Source organism: Echinops telfairi, unplaced genomic scaffold (assembly GCF_000313985.2).
Source record: "Echinops telfairi isolate 266 unplaced genomic scaffold, ASM31398v2 ScPeMD7_5;HRSCAF=22, whole genome shotgun sequence".
Lineage (NCBI taxonomy): Eukaryota > Metazoa > Chordata > Mammalia > Afrosoricida > Tenrecidae > Echinops > Echinops telfairi.
The window spans coordinates 39,109,102-39,133,446 of record NW_022103901.1 but is presented as its reverse complement, the minus strand read 5'-3'; the positions used below and the strand labels follow the sequence as shown (position 1 = coordinate 39,133,446).

General features: G+C 39.6%; 1 protein-coding gene across 1 annotated transcript in view; it reads right to left on the bottom strand.

Moving 5' to 3' along the window:
* Positions 1-24,345, bottom strand: part of ATF7IP2 (activating transcription factor 7 interacting protein 2) — a 62,638-nt gene that overhangs the window by 12,827 nt on the left and 25,466 nt on the right. Inside the window, exons 7-10 of the mRNA XM_045286054.1 lie at positions 14,634-14,704; positions 7,222-7,292; positions 5,755-5,810; positions 5,541-5,610 (exon numbers count right to left, since the gene is read on the bottom strand). Coding sequence (XP_045141989.1) covers positions 5,541-5,610; positions 5,755-5,810; positions 7,222-7,292; positions 14,634-14,704 — 268 coding nt within the window. The remainder of the gene's footprint in view (positions 1-5,540; positions 5,611-5,754; positions 5,811-7,221; positions 7,293-14,633; positions 14,705-24,345) is intronic.

The following is a 24,345-nucleotide window of genomic DNA, read 5'->3' as shown; positions in this document are numbered from 1 at the left end:
CTTTTCTTAAGGGATAACATATTCATGCCCTTGTAAATCTACCAGTCCTTCTCTTGCTTACAGAGTTTCAGACGTCCATCAGTCTTGGATGTTGTGTTTGTTCCATTTGTCTCCTTCAGCTCAGGTAAACCGTGCTTGTGCTGAAATGGTTTTGTTTTTTTTAAAATCATTTGGGGTTCATACAATTCTTATCACAATCCATACATCCATCCATTGTGTCAAGCACATTTGTTGCCACCATCATCATTCTCAAAACATTTGCTTTCTACTTGAGCCCTTGATATCAGCTTATGTTCCCCCCCTCATGAGCCCTTGATACTTTATAAATTATTATTATTTTGTCATATCTTACACTGTCCGACATCTCCCTTCACCCACTTTTCTGTTGTCCATCCCCCAGGGAGGAGGTTAGATGTAGATCCTTATAATGATATGATTTTTGGCTCTTTGATGCCTGATACCTGATCCCTTTGACACCTCGTGACCACACAGGCTGGTGTGCTTCTTCCATGTGGGCTTTGTTGCTTCTGAGCTAGATGGCTGCTTGTTTACCTTCAAGTTACCTTCAAGTTACCTTTAAGACACCAGATACTGTATCTTTTGATAGCCGGGCACCATCAGCTTTATTCACCCCATTTGCTTATGCACACATTTGTCTTCAGTGATCATATCGGGAAGGTGGACACCTAGTGATTTTTTTGTTCTTTGATGTCTGATACCTGGTCCCTTCTACACCTCGTGGTCACACAGGCTGGTGAAATGTTTGATTGCATCATTGTATTACATACCTATTTCTCCACAAAAGGTCTGCCAAGACATATCTATGGAGTTCTCTCTACAACCTGCTTTCTCATTTTTTACAGTATAGATAGGCTGAACATTTCCCAAAGTTCTGGTTCCTTTTTGCTTGAAACTTCCTCAGCTCTCCCTTCCTCTCACATTACTCTAAGCAGTGAGGAGAGAACATGCTGCACCTTGGACACATTGTATGGGATTTCCCCAAGTTCCACTTACAAGTTCCCTTTTCCACAGAGTAAAACGTACTTTTGCAGATACTTTGATACCTTATAACAAGGATCCCTTTTGTCCATTGTCCAAAATACATGAGAACTGCTTTCCTCATTCCCATGCTCCCTAGAAAGCTCTCTCATGTCCACATTTCTAGCAACATTGTATTCCAGATATATGTATGCACTAAAATCAATGACATTTATTTGCGCTGCTATAAAAGAATCTGTACCAAATTGGTATCAAATCTGTACCAAAATCTGAATTAGCATCCTAGGACTATGCGACTGGGTGACTTAAAGCAATGGACCTATCCTCTCTCGTAGTGCTTCAGGCTCCTATAATGGAGACATTAGTAAGACTGGTCTCCTCTGGGAGGCACGGAGAGATAATTTGTTTGGTGCCTTTCTTTCAGCTTCTGGTGACTCCCTACAATACTTGACATTCCTTGATTTTCAATGTGCCACTCCAATACCTGCTTTCCTTATCATAGTCATTCTTTCTTGGATGTCTCTCTCTGTCTGTTCTGATAAAACCATAAGTCATATTGGATTAGGGGCCGTTTAATTCCAGCTTGACCTCATGTTAGCTAATTACATTTACACAGATTCTAATTCCAAATAAAGCCGCATTCATAAGTACCAGAACTTAGAGAACTTCAATAGACGTTTTTGAGGAAATACGTAAATCTGCTAATGTAGACAATGGACAGGTTTACTCTAAGTTCACCCTTACTCCAAAAGGAACATTCTATGAAATACACTATTTTGAATGAGCAAGATCTATCTTTCCCACTGCTAGATTTTAAATGGAAGAAGCCAATGTTAAGAGGTAAATATACAAAAGTAACGGATTTGTTCAAAATGGGATCCCATTCCATTTTCAACTTTTTATTTCTAACTTTCATCAATGTCATAGTTATCTATTGCTACTATAACATGGATGGATGTCTTGGACAAACCGAGATTTATTTTCTCACAGTTTAAGAGGTCCAAATTCAGGGGCTGACGCTCGGAGACAGTCTTAGTCTCTTTTCAACCTCTGCAGGCCTAGTGTTCCTTACAGTTCTCCAAGTGTCTGGGCACCGAACTTCCCAAGTCAGGGAGGTTTTTGGTAGAGGGACCTGCAGGCCAAGGGATGAATGCCTAGCTTCTCTTTCTTACCATTAGGGAGGACCCTCTCCTCTGTGTTTCTCTTTCCCTTGATCTCGTGTAAGATGAAAGGTGTGACTGAAGCAAAATGTCAGTTCAGTAAAAGGTGGGACTGAGTCGCTCACTCTTGCCAGGCTGTGACTCAAGACACAGCCTACTCTGATCATGCCCCATTAATAGTCAGAAGCTACAGTTTGTGACACATCAAAAATATAAGATAATTAGATCACAAAGTGGAGGACAACTACCTAATTCTGGGAATCATGGCTTAACCAACTTATTCATGACTCAGATTTTGGGGGCTACACTCTAATTCATGATATTCCACCTTGGTCCCCCAAATTCCTATCTTTGCAAAATGTAAAACACATTCACCTGATCGAATCATTCCAATCTAAATAAAATATGAGTGAGATTTTAGACTCAGTCCATCCTGTGGCAAAATTCCTCTTTTCCTGTGAATCTGTGAAATCTAGACTACAAGTTACCTCTTTCCAAATTACAATGGTAAAACAGCACAGGTAGAAATGAGAAAAAGAAGGGATAACGGGTACCAACCAAGTTCAAAAGCCAGCAGAATCATTTGCACTCACTCTCAAGGCTTGAAAACAATCCTCTTTTCTCTGAGACCATCTGTACAATGGTCCTACAACTTAAGCCAACACAACCCATTTTTCATTGCTGCCCCTCTCCCACTTCCACTCAAGTGACTCCAAGGGGTCATTGCAGGCAAGCTTAACAGGCTGTCTTCTTAACAACTGACAGGCACTGACTTTCCTGCCTCAGTAACTCTGGGTGTTGGCTATATCCTTTGGATTCTGGGTGGAGGCACCCTCGTCCTGGGCTTCAGCTTTGTCTTTTTTGTCCACGGGGATGGGAACTTTGCTTCCTTGGCTTTGAGTAGTCCTCTTTTCCTAGTCTATCTGGATGGCAACACCACCACCTTGGCCACTGCAGGCTTTATTCTTCAGCCCCTTAGGCAGGGCAGTCCTGCCCACTAAGCTTTGGGTGGTGGCTCCATCCCCCAACACACCTTAATGGCAGCCTCACACTCCAGAATCAAGTTGGCAAAGATCCAATTATTTGAAACCTCAGAGGGTGTGTAGAACACCCTTTGAAATCTAGGTGACTGCAGCCCCACCCTTTAAAGTTTTAAGGTCCCTTAGCTTTCTGCAACCCTTCCAACAACAGTTCTGCTCATCTTTGAGTGGCTCTAGGAACGGTTGTTTACTGTTCTTGGAAGAAAACATGTGAATCCTTTGGATTGTTTCTTACCTGTGGAATTCTAAGAGGCAGACCGTTTTCAGTTTTGCTCTATCCCCTTTCCCCCCAGCCCCTTCAGTCTAAGCTGCTGTGGTCATGGGTTAGATCGACAGGTGTAGTAATTATGCATTGGGCTGCCAACTGCAAGGTCAGCAGTTTGAAACCACCAAATGCTCCTCCAGAGAAAGATGGGACTTTCTACTGCCAGTATGAGTTATAGTCTTGGAAACTCACAGGGGTAGTTCTACCCTGTGATAGATTTACAATGAGTCAGCACCAACTGGATTATAACAAGTGTTCTCTTTTTAAAATGTAACTATGCAATTCTAGGGTGTGTCCTTACTTAGTTCAACAGAGTTTTACAAATCTTTGATTCTGTTTTATGTTGCATAATTCATTTTCAAGTCCAACTCTTTCCTCTGGCATGGACCCTTTAAGATCTTGCTTTGACATCTTATCAGTGCATCACTTACAAGTTCTACCTTCTGCCACACATTTGCTGGCATCAATATGCATTTCTTCAAAGGATAAAGATTTTGTCTACAGTGTCCCTCACCTTCTGAACACTCACCAAAACTGCCTTTGACGTCCATAATTCATCCCCCCATCCCTGCAAAGCAATCCGGGCACCTTAAAACTCTTCTATCCGCTACCTCTCACCCAATTCCAAAGCTGCTTCTATATTTGAGGCATCTGTTAAAGCAGCACCACACCCTTAACCACCCAACCCCTAGTTGCTACACGCTACTGTAACAGAATCCCACAAGTAGATGATTTTTAAAAAGCCAGAAATTTATTTTCTCACAATTTAGAAGCCTACAAGTCCAAATTCCAGGCGCTAGTTCTTGGGGAGGAAACTGTCATCTTTCAAGCCGTAGGCTCAGTGTGCCTTGTAGCTCTCCTTGGGTCCTATGAGCGTAGGAGGTTCTCAGTACAGAGGTTCCAGGTCCAAATGACAGGTGCTACTCCTCCTTCTTGGTGGGAGTGAGCCCCTGTCCTCTGGTCACTTCTTTATACTCTTATCTCTTGTTCAATAAAAGGTACAGCTCAAGCAAAGGTGTGAATTGAGTAGGTGTATATAACTTGAGTCACACCTGCTTGACAAATTATGACTCAAGACACACCCTACCCTATCCTGTCTAATAAACATATACGGTTAGGATTTACAACACATCACATATTTTGGGGGAAACACAATGTAATCCATGGCAATCATGAAACTAGGAATTTAGGTTATTTGCTTGTTTTGTCACGATGAAATATCTGGAAGTTCTAATGGCTCTAATCTCTCGTTGGCTACATAGTTTAAAAGGAGAAGGAACTGAAGTATCAATGACATATCCAAATATTCTAATTCCCAAGCTTAATAGTCTGCATATATTTCTTGAAATTAATAAACTCAAATGCATAGTCAAAAGCATACCATAAACATACAAGTGAAGTGGTTCAGAGTAGAAGAGACTTTATCACTGACTCTGAGCCCCACACGTCGTCTACATTTCATTTTCTTTTGCTTAAATCAGAGCAAGATGGGACTGCCACTGCTCTCGCTGTCCATTTTCAAGTAAGTCCCTAGCTCTTATTCCTATGAACATTCTCTCACAGCTGCTACACTGCAGTAAGGGTAGAAAGTGGTGTACAACACAAACAGAAGAAATTAGAAATTAATAATATTCAAAGAATGGCTTTCAACAGGATAATGGTTAAAAAAAATCTGTGGTACTTTCATACCAAGAAATACTATACAACAATTAAAAAACAAAACCAGGAAACAAATTGGATGATCCTGAAAGGAATCATGCTGAGAAAAAGATGATCTCAGAAGGATGTATATAGTATAATCCCATTCTTATAACATTCTTAAAATAACATAAGTATAGTAATGAGGAACAGATTGCTAGGGGTTAGGGAGTGGAGGGAGCCGTGGCTATAAAAGGGTTGTATTTGGGACTTCATTGAGATGAAACTGTTCTATAAGCTGATTGTGATGGTGGTGGTAGTTATACTGATCTGCTATGTGATAAAATTACATACACCAACAACACACAAAAATAAATTTCATTAAACAGGCTTCATATAGTCTGGGTTATTACCCTTTCTTCTTAAAAGTATTTTTACCTGTGTTGCAGTTGGGCCAGCCTTCATTTGTCAAATCAACCACAGAATCAAATGTTCTCTTCTCTATAACCTGAAAAATTATTAAAATAGGTTGAACCTCAACAGCAGAAAATATTTTAAAAAACAAAATGCTAAATCATCTAGCATGTAGCAATACTAAAGTCTTAGAAGTAACAAACTCAGACAAACAACATTCAGAACCAAGATCACCCACCACATCATCCGGGTCAGCATCAGGTGAGTTGGAATTTTTGGACTTTATTATAATGTCTGAAAAAAAAACGATTAAGAGTATGAACACACTGAACAAGTTTGTTAAACTACTAAATATTTACACTTGTAACATGAGTATATGACTGCTAAACACAGTAAGAACAGAAATATTAAATAACTGTTAATTATGAAAATCTAATTTGGCTTTATGGTTTTCCAAAGTTGTTTTTCCTTTCTGTAATCTTACAATCATATTCACTCTTTTGTGAATATGTACCGTACATGCTCGAGTATAAGCTGACCCAAATATCAGCTAAGGCACCTAATTTCACCACAAAAACTGCATTAAAAATGTGCTAAAACACTCGGCTTATACATGAGTATATACAGTATACAAAAATTAACATTTGACAAAAATGGAAAATGTATACATTTAAAAATTAATCTTAGCCCACGTTCTCGGAACTGGATGAGGAGCACTTTTCCTGCAGCCAGCAGGAAGCCTCAGGTGCATGCTGACTACGCCCAGGGACACTCTGATTTCCCGGCTTCACTCTAAACCGGGGGGCTCAGTGCCTACACAAGTAGAGGCAGTACTTTCTGAACTACGATGCAAATATTCTAACGTGCTGAAAAACAAAATAGGGAACTCTGGATGAGACATGAGGAGTCCACAGACGGTTATTTTAAGAGAAAACATAAGTAGGAGAGGGCTTCAAATGTTCCTGGGAAAATTCCATTACCTGTTAATTCAATTTTTCCACAAATTTTTGAAGCCTTATACCAATAAAAACAAGATTAAAGTTTTTTATGTCAGGTGTAAAAAGACAGAAAGTGTCAAAAGAAACAAAAAGTATTATAAAACAAATGTGAAAAGTAATCACAGATTCTGAAGAACAGTCAAAATTTTAAATCTTGTGCTTAAAACCCACTGCTGTCCAGCAGACTGTGACCCATAGCAACCCCGTATGCAGGGTTTCAGAGGATGGAAAACTGTACTGTAACAGACAGCCTCAACTTTCTCCCAAAAGAACTGGTGGGTTTGAATGGTTAACCTTGAGGTTAGCAGTGTAATGCTTTCCCGATAACACCACCAGGGTTCCTTTTTAAAAATCTAAGATAACTTAATACATAAAACAAAAAGACAAACTAAAAATCATAACTGCCATCAACAGAAGGCCTGGTAAAAACATTTTAAATAATATATACAGTATAAGAAGTCACTAATTTTATAACTTGCAAAGCCATTAAACAGATAAAGAAACAAAGAAGCATAAAATGATCAAAGAATAAAAAGAATATTTAATTATATTAAAGAATTGTTAATTCAGGCTATATTAATAAAATACCAATCAGAACACTCTAAAAAGAATTAAATTTCTTATTAAAAATTATTCAACTTTCTATTTTCAACACTGATTAGAGGCTTTTTAATTTGATAGGCCATATTATAATCAATGTAAGATACCTGTTTGATTTGTTGTAATTGAAGTTGTCAAATTAGGACTTTCCACAGAAATCAACATAACATCATCGTTACTAAAATGATAGAAAATAAAATAAAACATGCATTAACAGGTCTTAACATGCAATCAAGGGTTAGAATTCTTCTAACATTTTACACCTAACTTAATAGACATAGCTGTTGGGGGAGATGAAAGTTAAAAAAAAAAATACCCAAGCAGCCTTCTGTGTGACCAACTGATACCTATTCCTCACTAATGGATCATCCCACATTTCAGAAAATAGTAAGAAAATCTACTTAAATCACCTCAAAGCCATGTCAGGTCTTGTGTTCTGAGTGACAAAAGACCTCCCTCCACAGCCCCAAGGCCCTGATCCCTCCCCTCTCTCCAGTATTGGATACGATAAAGCTAAGGGAAGGGAGCTAAGAGCCAGAAGCTGGGGCCTTGGGCCATTAGCATGCACCACACGCTCCTAAGCCTCACCGATTCACAGTTGGAGCAATAGGCCATCTGAGTGGAGCTGCAGTATAAGCCAAGGATCTGCAGGAACGCAGCATTGGGGTACAAACTGGATGTGCAGTGGTCACTTCACCAAAGACCTGGAGAACTGCCCTTTGCACCCCAAGGACACTGGGGTCAGTGGGACCCCATTCCAATTGAATGGGGCTTTTGATGGAGAGCAAGAAATTCTGGTGGGGAGGTATAAGGTAGGTTTCCCCCTGGCTGGAAATCCTGACCACATCTGCTCAGTTTGTGGTTTGCAATAACACAGGCTGACAGCTAGTCAGAAGTACAGGGATTCAGGGCCTGAGAGGGCTGGAGATGGTGGCTGCAGGGAAAAGAGCACAGATTCTGAAAATACTGGACCGAGTGGCGTTTATTCACTAAAGTTTGGAATAATGCTAATTTTTACATAGTAATTTGGTATCTGGAACCTATCCATGTAGTTAATTAGGGAGTGGGTGTAATTTTTATATACCTAATTGTGAATACAGTAATAACAGACTGCTAAAACTTATTAGGAATCCATAGTGAGAAGTGTGTGAAAAAGAGTTTTGGTGGGGATTCTTGTTTCTGTTTGATTTTTATTTTCCCTAGATTGTAGTTTGATATTGCTATTGCTATGCCATCATTTATTTACTTGTTTTTGGTTGGAACATTCCTGGCATATTATTTTTCTTTTAAATACTTTAAATTATAGTGTGTCTTTGTCTTTTGGTTTGTTTTAGAAGTAGCAAATAGGTGTATTTTATTCTTTGTTTTAAAGGGGTCTTAAAGGCTTGAAGGTAAACAAGCAGCCATCTAGCTGAGAAGCAACAAAGCCCACATGGAAGAAGCACACTAGCCTGTGTGATTACGAGGTGCCGAAGGGATCAGTTATCAGGGATCAAAGAACAAAAAATCATCATTGTGTGCTCACCTCTGCGATACACTTGCTGAAGGCAAATGGGTGCATAAGCAAATGTGGTGAAGAAAGCTGATGGTGCCCGGCTATCAAAAGATATAGCATCTGGCGTCTCAAAGGCTTGAAGGTAAACAAGTGGCCATCTATCTCAGAAGCATCAAAGCCCACATGGAAGAAGCACACCAGCCTGTGTGATCACGAGGTGTCAAAAGGATGAGGTATCAGGCATAAAGAACCAAAAATCATATCATTGTGAATGAGGGGGAGTGCGGAGTGGGGATCCAAAGCCCATCTGTAGGCAACTGAACATCCCCCTAAGGAAGGGTCTTGGGGAGGAGACGAGCCAGTCAGGGTACAGGGTAGCAGTGATGAAACACACAATTTTCCTCCAGTTCTTAAAAGCTTTCTCCCCACCCAGTATCATGATCCCAATTCTACCTTACAAATCTGGCTAGACCAAAGGATGTACATTGGTATAGATAGGAACCTAGAAACACAGGGACTCCAGGGCAGATGATCCCTTCAGGACCAGTGGTGAGAATGGCAATACCGGGAGAGTGAAGAGAGGTGGGGTAAAGAGGGGGAACCGATTATAAGGATCTACATGTGACCTTCTCCCTGGGGGACGGACAACAGAAAAGTGGGTGAAGGGAGACGCCGGACAGTGTAAGATATGCCAAAATAACAATTTATAAATTATCAAGGGCTCATGAGGGAGTGGGAAATGAGGAGCTAAGGCAAGGAGCTTATGTGGAAAGCAAATGTTTTGAGAATGATGAGGGTAACGAATGTACAAATGTGCTTTACACAATTGATGCATGTATGGATTGTGATAAGAGTTGTATGAGCCCCCAATAAAACGATAAAAAAAAAAAACCCAGCCCGTAAGCAGATACACATTTATCTATATTCATTGTAACACTAGTCACAACAGCAAGAAGTTGGAAACAGGCAACATGCCCATCAGTGGTAGATGGATAAATAAACTTTAGTGTACACACTCAACAATGATGATGAAATTGTGAAGCACCTCATGACGTGGATGGATTTGGAGGACGTTTTGCTGAGAGAAGTTAGTAAAACACCAAAGAGCAAATATCATATAAAACTACTGTTCTAAAGACAACAAGGTACAGGTCAGCACACTAAATGGAATAGATGTTGATGGTTAGCAGTGGTGAGAAGGGAAAGGAGGGAAGGACAAGCAGCAAGGTAGAGGGTAGACAGCTGTCAACTTGATGAAAGGGAAGATAACATCCAACAAAAGGGGAAATAGGAGGTGGGGAGGGGGTGCAGGGCAAGCTATTAGGAAGGTTGATAAGCTGTTAAAGTTGTAGGGTCCCAAAATGATGCTATGATATATAAAACCCCATCTAATTCACAATAAAACATTTTCAAAAGTCCAGTCTGAATATAAGTAATGTCACTGAACAATGGGTAGAAAGTGAATGGCAACCTAAATTGTGTAAATCATCATGAAAGATACAATAAAATATTCTTTAAAAAAACTATTAGGGATCCATTCACAACAAATCCAAATATGTATTATTTGGATTTAGAGCTTGCTTATATTTTCTTAAAACAACATACAGATGGAAAAAAACACAAAACCAGTATGATCCATAAAGACATTCTGAAGCAGCTTTGGTGGCCCAGTGGTTAAGTGCTCCGCAGTAAGGCAAAAGATCCGCAGTCAAACCTACCCCCTGCTCCTTGGGAGAAAGCTGCGACAAGCCGCCCCCGTAACTATTACAGCCTTGGAAACTTGATGGAGCAGTTCTACTGTGTTCTACCGGGTCCTTATGAATTAAAATTAACCTGCCAGCAAACAGATTTTAAATCCAAACCAAAAAACCTTGTATTCTTATAGGTTACAAGTCTAATTAAAAAAAATAAAGCTATTTTAAAATAACTCTGGCCATTAATGTACATTCTATCACCAGAGTGGCAATAACCCACTACTACTACCTACTTTATTTTGACTCCTAGACTATAAATCTTTATGGGTCCAGACACACTTTTCTTTCTCCCGTGGAGTGGCTGGTGTGTTTGAACTGCAGACCTGTGGTTAGCAATTCAATGTTTATCTCAGCACCACCAAGGTTGCTCAACTAAAGTGAGGATGATTATAAATGAGGCTGATTATAGTTATGGAGTATCCTAGGCCAGATTTCTTCTGTTATTTTGACCCTCACTCCACTTTTATGATTTTTACAAGCATTTTAATTAGAATGTTAGCAAAGAAAATCTTAAGACAAATTTTATTGTCCATTAAAACTGAGATGAATCTTTAAAAAGTTTAATTCTATGATTTCTTGGTAGATATCTTCTATTTTTATCCTTTTCATTTGAGTCTATGATCCACTTTGAGTTAGTATATTACATTGGGCAAATCTGCTGTAAAACTTCTTTTCTAGGGTGTTAAAGAAAGCAAAGATAGCACGTTGAAGATGAAGGTGCACCTGATCTGACCGAAACACCAAACTCACTGCATTTGAGTTGCTTCCTCCTCAATGAGACTCGAGAGAAGACAGGACAGGGTGGAATTTCCCCCATGGGTTTCCAAGACCGTAACTATCTACAGGAATAGTCTCATCTTTCTTCCTCAGAGTAGCTGATGGAGTTGAACTGCTAACCCTATGCCTAACCCACTATGCCACTATGCCACCAGGGCTGAGTGCCTGACCCAAGTCATGGTATTTTCAATAGCCTTCTATGCATGTGAAAGCTGGGGGCGGGGAGGTGGAATAAGGAAGATCAAAGAATTGATGTCTTTGAATTATGGTGTTGGTGAATAGTGAATATACTATGAAATACCAGAACAATCTGTCTTAGAAGAAATATAGCCAGAATCTTCCTTAGAAGTGGGAAGGCGAGACTCTGTCAGTCAGAGCAAATTATCAGCAGGAACCAGTCTTTACAGATGACATCATTAATGGTGAATTTAGTGAACACGAGGCAATCCCATAGGAGATGGATTGACAAAGTGGTTGCAATAGTGGGCTGAAACATAGTGATGGCTGGTTAGATGGTATAGTATTTTAGCTCCAAATATTATTCTGTTCTGCTCCAGGAGGTGCCCAGCAAATGTATCACTAGACTGCTTGGTAGTTTCCACAAGGATCTAAAGTGCCCTGTTAAAAAAATTTTTTTAAATCATTTTATTGGGAACTCGTACAATTCTTATCACAATCCATACTTACATCCATTGTGTCAAGCACATATGTATATTGGTTGCCATCATCATTCTCAAAATATTTGCCTTCTACTTGAGCCCTTAATTTTGGCTGCTCATTTTCCCCCTCCCTCCCCACTCCCGTCTCCCTCATGAACCCTTCATAATTCTTAATTATTATTTTGTCATGTTACACTGTCCGATGTCTCCCCCCGCCCTCTTCTCTGCTGTCCCTCCCCCAGGGAGGAGGCTATATGTAGATTCTTGTAATCGGTTCCCCCTTTCCACCCCTCATTCCCTTCACCCTCCAGGCATCGCCCCTCTCCCCACTGGTCCTGAAGGAGTCATCTATACTGGATTCCCTGTGTTTCCAGTTGCTATCTGTACCACGGTCGGTCCAGCCAGACTTGTAAGGTAGAATTGGGATCATGAGGGAATAGGAGGAGGAAGCATTTAAGAACTAGAGGAAAGTTAAATGCTTCATCGTTGCTACCCTGCACCCTGACTGGCTCATCTACTCCCCACAACTCTGCCCTGTTAATTTTTAACAACCATATTCATTTTTGAACAGTTTAGATTGTTATTTCATGGATTCTTTCTTTTAAAATTAATACTCTTTTTCATTTCTCTTCAAATTATGATCAGGACCTGTCTACATTGTTAAATCTGAGTATACTGATAGGATTTGTTATAATGCCGGTGAAGTTCATCAAATCCATTATTTCTAAGTCAGTAGCTCTATTGCTTCATTTTTCTTCTTGTTATGGGGCTTATTGTTTGACACTATACATGCCTGGTAAGCGTAGTTTGACTGTCAGATGTAAATTTTACGTGTTGGGTAATAAATATCATTTCAGTATTGGACTTGATTCTGGCATGCAATTAAATTACTTAGTTTATTTCACTGAGCTTTGCTTTTCTTTCTCTTTTTGTGGTTGTTGTTTTGAAATAGGTCCGTTGAAGGCTTTAGTATAAGACTAATGTACTCCCACTAAGACAGTTGCCTTCCGAAGGGTCAGCCTGTGCCTCTGTAGTCTCTGGTCAGTGGGTATGCCAATGGTCCCATCCCTGTCTCACCCCCAGGATTCACCGGCCGCTTCTTTCTAGTAGTTCTTTCTCCAGGGTCAAGTAATTTCATCCCAAATGCAGATTTGTACTCAAAATGCAGAGTGGTATTTGAATCAAGAGGCCCCCTCTCTAGAGCTATAGAGCTGTGGCTGTACAATTTTTCCTCTTCACTGTTTTGTTCCCCCAGTTCTAGTTGGTTTGGTGTTGGGTGGGCACAAAGGGCCTGTAGTGTCCAGTCACTGTTGCCAGATCACACGAACCAGGTGGATTCAAAAGATTCTAAATTCTATTTTCGAACGCATGGAAAAGGCGTACACCTGGGGACTTTCCTTGAGTGAGTAGGCCCAAGCCCACTTTCTTTGCTCTCACAGCAGAAACAAATGCTAAGTTAAACAGTTTTTTTTTTCCAGACACAAATCTTGGAATGACAAGCACAAACTAGGAAAACAAAGTGTTGTTTTAACAAGGATTGTATATTACAGAGCTTCACATTTCTACTTACTCTAAATCTTCAGCATACAGACTGGGTAGGCTGGGACTGGCTCTTAATTGGGGAGGGGCGGGGGACTAGGGAAGCAGGGGAGTAAACCTGGGGAAGACTCCTAAACAGATAAGAATTGGGTCTTTGACCTTGCTAATATCCTTGAGAATTCATACCTGTACACAATCACAGGATTCTCTGTGAGGCAGACTAGAGAGAGGGGGGGTCACTTAGGGTCACAGCTATGAAGAACTTCCAGTTAAGTTTGGTCATGATAAACTATTTAATTCTTCTGTGGTTCTTCTAAACTACATTATATTTCCACTATAAAATAACAGGTTAACTCTGCAAGTCCCCCTTAACAAATTCAGATTCCTCAAAGTTAGACTTCAACTAAAAAAGACCATTAGGCTCTGTTTGAGTTCTCCCTCCATGCTTGCAAACATGGGAAATAACTCCAGGTAGTATTCCAGGGTAAATGCCAGGTGCTTCTCATTTGATCATAAGAGAAGGGATCAGATATTGAACAATGTCTGAGCACAATTATTTTCCTTTTTTATGTCTGATTGTCTAGCGGGTTCTAGTAAAAGAACAATACCTGAAACATTTAGTTCTTCATTAACAGAGCACACATTTCTTATTCATTTTCACTCTATGTAATCAACCTTTTCTTAAAATTTTTAACAGATTCAATTCAGTAATTTTTCAGTCAATTCTATCCATGATAGATTCTAACATTAGCCATTAGTTTCAGTCCTATTAAAATCCAATATTTGGATCAAAATTTTATTAAGAATATTTGATTACTCCATTCAATTGAGCTTAACAATTTACCGAGTTTGTGTGTTCATATATGGAGATATATATGTATGTATGTATACTTACGAGTGCCATAAATTACATGATAGACTCATCAAAGACTTTGTCACTAAATTTTAAGAAAAACGGAAGCAATTCTTGTTGGATATTCATTATACTACTGTTAAATCCCTACCAAATCTCAGTAGTTTTTTGCTTGGTTTATCTATACTTTTCTTGTGTCTACAGTATTTCAAACATAATGTTATTTTGGAGTCAGAAACTAAGGGGAAAAAAAAACCCCAATAAAACCTCTGACCAGTTGAGTGGAATTTCTGCATTTGGAAGGTAAGGATTTAGATTTAGGATGCAGCAAGGCAAAAGGGGGCACGAGTGAAGAATAATGAATATTCTGGGCTTCCAGAAGAATGAACATATCTATATTGGAAGAAGTAAAGTGAGAAAGACAAGATGTTGTCTCACCTACCTTGGACAATTATCAGGAGGGACAAGTGTGTGACAAAGAACGCCTAGATGGTCCACGAGAAAGAGGAAGACCTTCAAGGGGATGGAGTCACATAGTGGCTACAAATGGGTCCACACGCAGCAATGGCTGTGAAAATGGCCCAGGCCTTGGCTATGTTTCATCTGTTAACTTAATGGCACCTAAGCAAGGCAGAGGAGTCAGGCTTCCAAGTGCAATCCATAGATTAGGTAATCAGACCTCATTTTATCAACCAAGGATGAACCCTGTCTATAGGAAATGACAACTGTATTCAGAGCATCAAAAGCTTTTCGGAAATTATCAACTAAGCCAACATATTTAGTCAAATGACTAAAAACCAGCAACAGGAGGAATAAATAAGTGACCCAGGCATTGGAGCTAAAAAACAAGGGCAATAAAATAAACATGATGAATATTTTATTAAAATGGAAGTAAAATGAAGGAAATATTTAAGCAGATAGAGCATTCATCAAAAATTAGAAATCAAGTCAGTTAATACAAAAACCATCACTAGAGAAACAAAAATTTACAGAGTTGGAATAGGCAGTTGTAGTGACTGTATCTTATCTGACAAAGAATGTGCACCCCAAATGTTTAAAGAATCCATAAGTATCGATGAAGGAATCCTGGTGGTATAGTGTTTAGGTGCTTAGCTGCTAACCAAAAGGTTCATGGTTTGAATCCACCAGGTACCTGAAAGAAGACAGATGTAGCAGGCTTGCCTCCATGAAGATTTACAGCATTGGAAAGCCTATGGGGCAGTTCTACTCTATCCTATAAGGATACCAAATCAGAATTGACTTGACAATGTATAATGAGAACAAAACAGCTCAGAAAGAAAATAAGCAAGTCAGAAAATGTTCTAAAATTTATTGTGGCACAATTCTTGATATGACTGAATTATTGAATTGTATGATATGTAGATATCTGCCAATAAAACTGCTAAAAATATAAGCAAGTCTTAAACTTCTGAAAAGATATCCAAATGCCTTAAAAATATGAAAATGGGCTTAACTTACCTAGAAGGAAACACAAATTATAACCACAATGATACACCAATGAGGGGTACCCCCAAAACCTGATGCTCATTTAAAAATGTTTTTAAATGTGAGGGGGATAGTGTATTTGGAGTTCATTTCACCAGGTCAGACTGCTAATCAAGATTTCTATTTAGAGATTCTGTAAAGATTGTGTAACAGTGTGTGACATAAAAGGCCTGATTTGTGGCAGATGAGGGACTGGTTTTGCCACCATGACAATGCACCTGCTCATGCAGCCCTCTCAGTGCACCAGCTTTTGGCAACAAAAACCCCAGCAAGCCTCTCTTGCCCCACGCACCCTGAATCACCTGACTTCGCTCCGTGCAACTTCTTTTTGTGTCCGTCAGGGAATAGGGACATGAAAGGACAGCAATTTGACAACGTGTAAGAGGTGAAGGGAAAAAATTGTTTCCAAGAATGGAATCTCAGATTTGACAAATGTATATTAAGGGTAAGGGAGAGTATTTTGAAAGTGGTGTTTGTTTTGCAAAAAAAATTAATACAAAGCTTTGAAGAAAAAAAATCCATTTTGTGTGTGTGTGTGTGTGTGTGTGTGTGTGTGTGTTGGGGGGGAGGGTACCCTGAGAGTTAAACTGAGAAAGGCCATTAATACCAAAGATTTGGAGGGATATGGAGAAAATAAAAAAATCTCATGAACATCCAGTAGGAGTATAACTTGCTACAACTCCTGTGGTCAATCAGTAGTATCTATCAACAGTAAAAATATACATAACCTATGACCTAGCAATTTGATTATGTCCAACAAAAATAATATGCACACGCAACAAATGACATATAAAACAATGTCTACCACTAGTCATCATGTCCTTATTCTGAAAACCACCCAAATGCCCATCAACAGCTGTAAAAGGAAAAAGTAGGGCATGCTCCTAAAATGGAGTATTACAAAGCAAGCAGTGAGAATGAACTAACTCCTGCCCAGACAAATCTCACAACATTATTAGGCAAAATAAGCATAACTCAAAGGACTGTGAAGAGTATGATTCTACTATATAAAGGCAAAAACAAGCTAACTAATCTATGATGTTAGAAATTACTTTGATAGGTCTGGCAGGGATGGGATTGATGATTGGGAGGGAGGCATGAGAGACAATGATGGATGCTATTGGCTTTGCTTCTAGATTCCTTATATAATTATGTGTTCACTTTTAGGAGCTCTGATGGCTTAGTGGATTGCGTATTGGGCTGGTGACTGCAAAGCCAGCAGTTTAAAACTAAGAGCCACTCCTCAGGAGAAAAATGAGGCTTTCTACTCCAGCAACGTGGTACAGTCTTAGAAATCCACAGGGTCAATTCTCAAATGTCTTATAGGATTGTTATGAGTCTAAATCAACTCAAATTGATTTGTGTAATGTTTAACAGGCATTAAGAGTCAATTAACTTAGCCTTAAAGTTATTTTGAAGCATGTGAATGTGTGGGTACATGTTTATGCCTATCCTCAGAAATTCATCTACAAATGTGTAAACTAAAGGATGTCCAAGTGGAATGCCACTGGTATCCCCTGATACATAACTTTCACGAAACTTCTACACCGACTGTTACTAATGACAGCTCTTTCACTGCGAACCATATCTGGGGGGAAAAACTTAGCAGGAGGATTTTCCATGATAATCTGCATGGGCCTAACATGTTTTCTTTGCCAACAACAGGGCTATAAAGAAGAAGGCAGCATCGGGACTAGCAGACTCACTAACAATCTGTAATATGCAATAACAACAAAAGGACCCAAAGCCCTAACTGATGAAGGTCAAAGACTACAGCCTTCAGTGTGGATTACAACTCAAGACCCCAAACACAAAACTAAAACACAACCAAAAACCCCTCATAATTGGACGAATAAGCAACAAGATGCTAAATGGAGTAGTGATCGATGTTGTCAAGGATATCAGTTTTCTTGAATCCACAATCAAGGCCCTGGAAGCAGAAGTCAAGAAATCAACTAGCATGCTGCACTGGGCAAATCTGCTGCAGGATTTCTTTCCGTACAGAGGTAAAAAGTAAACACGCGCCTCGAGGACTGAGACATGCGTTACGCAAGTCAATGAATCTTCATCTACATTCACAAGCTGGAAATTAACAAAGGAGAGTGGAGAAGAACCAATGCCTTTCAGAAGACAGGAACAGACATTTCACCCAAGAAGACATCCAGGCATCCAGTAAACATCTGAAGAAATGCTCACGTGCACTAGTCCTTGGAGAGATGCAAATCCAAACAGTGGTGAGCTACCACCTCGCACTGGCCCTGATAGGAAAATTCACAAAAAAGCATAACTGCTGGAGAAGGGGTAGGGAGACTGGACCACTCATTGTTGGTGGGACTGTAAGTGTACAAACACTGTGGAAAGTGATAGTGTTTCCTCAAACAACTGGGAATAGAAATGTGGTGTGACCCAGCAATCCCCTTCATATCCTAAAGAAGTAAGAGCAATAGCACACACAGATCTATGCAAACCATGTTCAAGGCAGCTCCATTCACAGTAGCAAGACAGAAACAATCTAAATGCACATCACTAGGATAGATAAACTTACTACACATAGTAAAAGAAGGATGAGATTATGAGCCACCTCATGAACCGCGAGGCTCTGAAGGGCATTATGATGAATGCAATTAGTCAGCCACCAAAGGATAAATATTGTATGAAGCCACTGTTATAAAAGGGAAAAAAAGAAGAGAAAGGTTTTTCAAGCAAAAAGAAACAATTGGATGGCTACCAGGAAGCAAGAGGCTAGAAAAGGGGTAAACTTTTAAGACCAAAGAGCCAATCGTGTCCCTCACAATAATTTAAAGATCATTCAAGAGCCATTATCCATTTTCACAATCAAATCACTAATATCTAAATAATAGTTTTCTTTTCATTTTCCACTTTACTCCAGAGCCACATGTGTACAACAAAAGAGGTGCATATGGCCCCTGAGCCATACTTGCTAACCCCTAGGCTAAAGGGTCGACAGTTGTTATAGAGGAAAGGGAAGATCATATTTTATAAAAGAGAGACAAGATAAAAAGGTGTGTGTGGGTGATGGGGGTAGTAAGTGGGTAAGCTACTGGGAGGTTTGAGAAGTTGTTTAAATTGATGAATATTAAATTGTCTCAAATCTAATTCATAGTAAACATAGCAATTCATAATTAATAGGTAAACTCCCAAGTAATTCATAAGAAATTTTAAAAGCAGAATTGATGCCTTTGAATTATGGTATTGATGGAAAATACTGAATATGCCTTGGACAGGCAATAGAATAAATAAGTCTTGAGAATCATACATCTAGAATACTCCTGGGAAGTTAGGTTGGTGAAGCTTCATCTTATGTACTAGGGGTACCCCAAATATAACGGAAAACATTTTTCCAAGCCATGTACGTATTTAATTTTTTTTTTACAAAACTCTCGTACCACCTTCAAAGTACGCTCCTTTACACTTAATACATTTGTCAAATCTGCAATTCCATCTGGGAAACATTTTTCAAACTCTTCTGTTTGGATGGCTGACAGCACCTCCCTCATTTTTTCTTCACCACTTCTACTTGTCAAATCGCTGTCCTTTCATGTCCCTCTTCATCCGTGGAAACAAAAGAAAGTCGCATGGAGCGAGGTCAGGTGAGTCAGGTGACTGGCATGCAGTTTTTTGCCAACAGTGGAGCACTGAGATGGCTGCATGAGCAGGTACATTTTTGTGGTGGCAAAACCACCCTGTCTGCCAGGAATCAGGCCTTTTTTGTCACATACTGCTATGTAACCTTTTCAGAACTTCTAAATAGAAAGCTTGATTAGCAGTCTGGCCCTGTAGAATGAACTCCAAATGCACTAGGAGTCAGCACTTTTGTTTGGGAAGTTGATGGGACGTCCAGAATGTGGTTTGTCATCAATCGATAGTTCACCTTTTTTCGAAACAAGAAAACCACTTGTATACTTGAGTTTTCCCCATAGCACTGTCCTTGAAAGCTGTGTTCAACATCACAACAGTTTGTGGAATGTGGAATTTTTCTTACTGTTTTCTTAAATTAGCTCATCACAAAAAAAACAAGGTTTGAACCAAACTGCTTTTCTGAAAAAATTCACTATGAACAGAAATAACCTTCCCAGGAGATGCCACTGGGTGCACTAACTCTGAGCAAGTCGCTTGATGCTTGCCTAGCAGGAAAAATGCATTCCATGAAAGCTGTGCTCCACCCAGTGCAATTCCGTTTTTTGGGGGGGAGAGGGGGGGGGTGCGCCCTTGTACGTTGGACATGTTATTAGTAATCCTTGATGAAGGACGGCATACTTTGTCAAATAGAGGGCCAGTGAAAAAGAGGAAGACCCTTAATGAGAAGGACTCACACAATGGCTAGAACAATGAGCCCATGCATAACGACTGTGCAGGATGGTGCAAGAAATGGTAGGGTTTTGTTCTGGTGCTCCTGGTGGTGCAATGTCCAGCTGACACCTAAAAGATTGGTACCTCAAAGCTACCAAGAGAAAGATGTGGCTGTTTGCTTCAAGAAGATCAAAAACCCTATGGGTTTTGGCTTATGTAACAATTTGCCCCCAAACATAGAGACTTACAAAAATAATTATTATCTCACAATTTCTGGGCAGTCAAGCCATGGGAGTAATTTGAGGATTCTATTTCAGGGTCTCTTAGTCTATTGCAGCCAGGATATTAGCATGGCCTAAGTTCATTAGGGATGGACATCAACTCAGTAGCTGTGAGAGAGACAGTCACCTAAAGGTTTGACTGGAATTAGACCTGCTTCCGAAATGGGTCACTCACCAAACTTAATGTAGAACACCTTACCAAGTAGGATGCTGGATAGGCTGAAGTATCCTTGTGACACAGCAGTTGACTCACCCCAGGGTGAGCAATGCAGATGAGAGCAAGGAAGCTATACTATCATTTATGACCTAATCACATACCATCATTTCTGCTAAACCCTATTTAGTAGAAGTGAGTTACTCAGTACAGCTCAATATGGAAACTAGGGCCCGCGCTCTTAAAATAATTTGTGGACATATTTTAAAACCACAATAGATGCCATGCCTTTCCACTGCCTGCTAGAGATTAGGGTGAATCCACTATGAAAGAGGACTGTATCTTTCAAAGCCTGTATAATTTTTCAATATAGGCAGTCACTGAATTAAGAACAAGTTCCGATTCTGTATCTTTCTTTAAGTAGAATTTTACATGTTGGGATAGTTATGTATGACTATAGTTATGCATGACTATGTTAATGAAGTGTTTGTTTTAGTATATACCTTTCTATACATAATAGCTACCACTTGTCTGTCAGTTTGTCGTATTTTGGTGGCTGGTGTGTTGCTGTGATGCTGAAGATTCTGTCACTGGTATTTCAAATACCAGCAGGGTCACCTAACATGTACAGGTTTCAACAGCGCTTCCAGGCTAAGAACAGACTGTGAAGGAGTAGACTGTCCACTTGAGAGAAATTGGTCACTAAGGTTACCCTCTGGAAAGCATGAAAACACTGTGAGTTCTGAAGGCCTACTAAAAAGAAGAACATGGTCAGAGATAGTAACAGAAGATGAACCCCTCAAATCGGAAGACACTCAAAACATGACTGAGGAAGTAAAGGGAAATAAAGTTGACTGTGATGATATGGATGGGCTACAGCTTGTGGGAGAGTGAAGCCTTAAGGACCTTCGTCTGCTTGTGGAACATGACTGAACATGAGAAGAAACAGCTGCATGGGGAAATTGGAAGTTGTCAAAAATGAAATGTAGCTTATAAAGACAGATATCCTAGGTATTAGTGAGTTGAAATGGACTGGCAGTACTTCAACTAAAATTAAGAATTCAATAAATGGGTTTAACAGCAACTTGGATCATACTGATTAGAGGATTAATCGGCTAGAAAATAGAATATATCCAAATCAAAGTATGAAAAGCATAAAAAGGTGGGCTGTACAGAAAAGTATATAACTAAAAAGAAAAGTAGATAACTAGACTCCAGCAGGAGAAACAGAATCCTGCAGAAACCATATCTGAAGAGGTAAGTGGCCGGGAAGTGCTCCATCTTGTCGAAGACATCAAGGCACAATGCAAGACTGAGCACAATGCGGGCTAACAGAATGATTAAACAAACAGAACAACCCCCCCCCCCAAACATCTTAGGACTTTTTGGTAAAAAAAGAGAAAAAAATGTAAGTAGAATATTTAATATGCAGCTAGGGAAGATATTGTCTTCAAAGAAGCAACAATAAAGCTGATGTCTGACTTTCCAACAAAAATGACAGAAGTCAGAAGACACTGTCATGATACACTGAATGTGCTGAAAGAACGACCACACTACAATTGCATGCCCAGTAAAAGTGACCGCCAAAAGTCCAGGCAACATACAACGATTCCAGATAAAAAGCTGACAGAATGTGTCCTGAGCATGAACAGGAATAATAAAGCACGGCAGAGAGGGGAAAATAACCACTGATGACAAGATGGAAGTACAGGAAGAAATGAGGAATTAAAGAAGGTAAATATATAGATCATTTTAAGTGAACAATGACTATACAAAAGAGGGATAATATTGTCTTGAGGATTAAAAAAACAATAGAAAGTTAACATGCATGGAAACACAAAAAGTGGGGACTTGAAATCTGCGAAGGTCAAGCATCTACAAAATGATCTAAGTATCAATTTACTTTAGACTCCAGTGAGTCAAGAATCCATTTTGAGAAGCAGGCAGTCTTTCACCAGGTTGCCTATCGGGCTGTCTAAGCAGAGACCTGGCAGCGAAAAGAAGAAAGGCCATTGAGGAAATGGATTAACGCAGTGGCTGCTGCAACAATGGGTTCAAACACAGGATGAGCTGTGCGGACGGCACAGGACCAGGCGGTGGCTCCTTCTGTTGGAGACAGGGTTGTGCAGACTCAGAACCCACTCGATGGCACATAACAACAAGCAGAGGCCTTCGTCCAGAACATTTTCTGATGAAGAAAGCTCTATGTGGTTGTCTTTCTTTCTCAATCCTTTCTTTTTCAAGTCTGGGTATACAGTACCCATCCCCTTCTTGCTCATGTATGGAAACTATATGGCACCAGGCTACTTTTGTACTTGTTCCCAAGAGAAAAAGAGCAGTCTTTTCTCTCACAAATGGAGTATAGGGGATATATTTATTTGCCCTGAGCTGATCATAGGAGATCAGTGGCGCCAATTAAAACCAGAGTCACTCCAATCCTGCCTTTCACTGAGGGCTAGGCCGGAGCATGGACACAAGTACAGATAAGAGCTCAGGACACACAGAATCCAGGTCTGATAAACCCCTCGGGTACAGAAGTGGGAGTAGTTATACCAGGAGGGTAGGGGGAAGGTGGGGAAGAAATCCCAGGGAAAGGGAGATAGCAGTTAGTGTAAGATATGAAAATATTAATAATTTATCAAGAGATCGCAAGGGTGGGAAGCGGGGTCGGGAGGGTTAAAAAAAAAGCTGATACCAAGGGCTCTAATAGAATGCAATTATCTAGAAAACAATGGCAACATATGTACAAATATGCATGATACGATTGATGTATGAATATAACAATAAGAGTTGTTAAGCGCCCCCAATAAAATGATCTTAAAATAAAATAAAACTAGGGTCACTAATTTATATAAATAATGAAATGCTTACTACCATGTTATAGCATGTGTTTTGTCCTTTGTTAGCAATCTCAAATCTTATTATGAGACATATTCTGCATGTACCACTTATAGAATAATTTCTAAAGGCATTAAAGACATATTGAGTAACTGACCCACTGCACTGAGTTGATTCCAACTCCTAGCCACCCTGTATAGGAAGGCTGTAAATCTTTATGGGAGCAGCTATAGTATCCTCTTTCTCCTATGGAGCAACTGATTAGCTTGAATTGCTAATTTTGTGATTAGCGGTCCAATGTTTACCTGACTAGGACTCCTCAACATGGTTACTTATGATGTAAAGGAAAAAAAAAATTAAGCAAAAAAAAAAAAAGCTAAAATAGGCAGGGGGAAAGGATATAAAATAAATGGGACCAATAGAAGTAGTACGATATAGTTATAAGTGCACATATATCATAAAGTTTGTATTTTACTCTGTAATTTTCTTGTAAGGAGTGCTGGTGGCAAAATAGTTAATGCTGGGTTGCTAATCACAAGGTCAACAGTTCTAAACCACCGGCCACTTCTCAGGAGAAATAGGGACTGTCTACACCCAGAGTTAGTTACAGTCTCGGAAAGTCATGGGGGGCAGGCAGTTCTCCCCTGTTCTATAAGGTTGCTATGGGTCAGAATCAACTCAATGGCAGTGAATTTGTCTTTTTTAATTAAATATTTTCAAACTGGACTAAAATGTATGTATATTATGAATATAAAATATATTATATGCAAGCAACGTGATTTTTAAGTCAGGTATGGATATAGGTATTAAACAGATAAGAAGCTCGTTTTAAAGTGAAATTTGTTTTGATTTCAAGTAAAACTAGTTTCTATTTTGAAGTAAAATTTGTTTTGAAGTAAAAACTTAGTTAAGGTAAAATATGTGTAAGCTAAGGACAAAGACCTAGTTCAGTAATGCATAGGGCAGCACTTTTTACAGAGAGAGACAGCCCGTTTGCTCATCCCTAGAGCCACAGCAACGATGAGAAATACAACTTTCCTCTAGTTCCTAAATGTTTCCTCCCC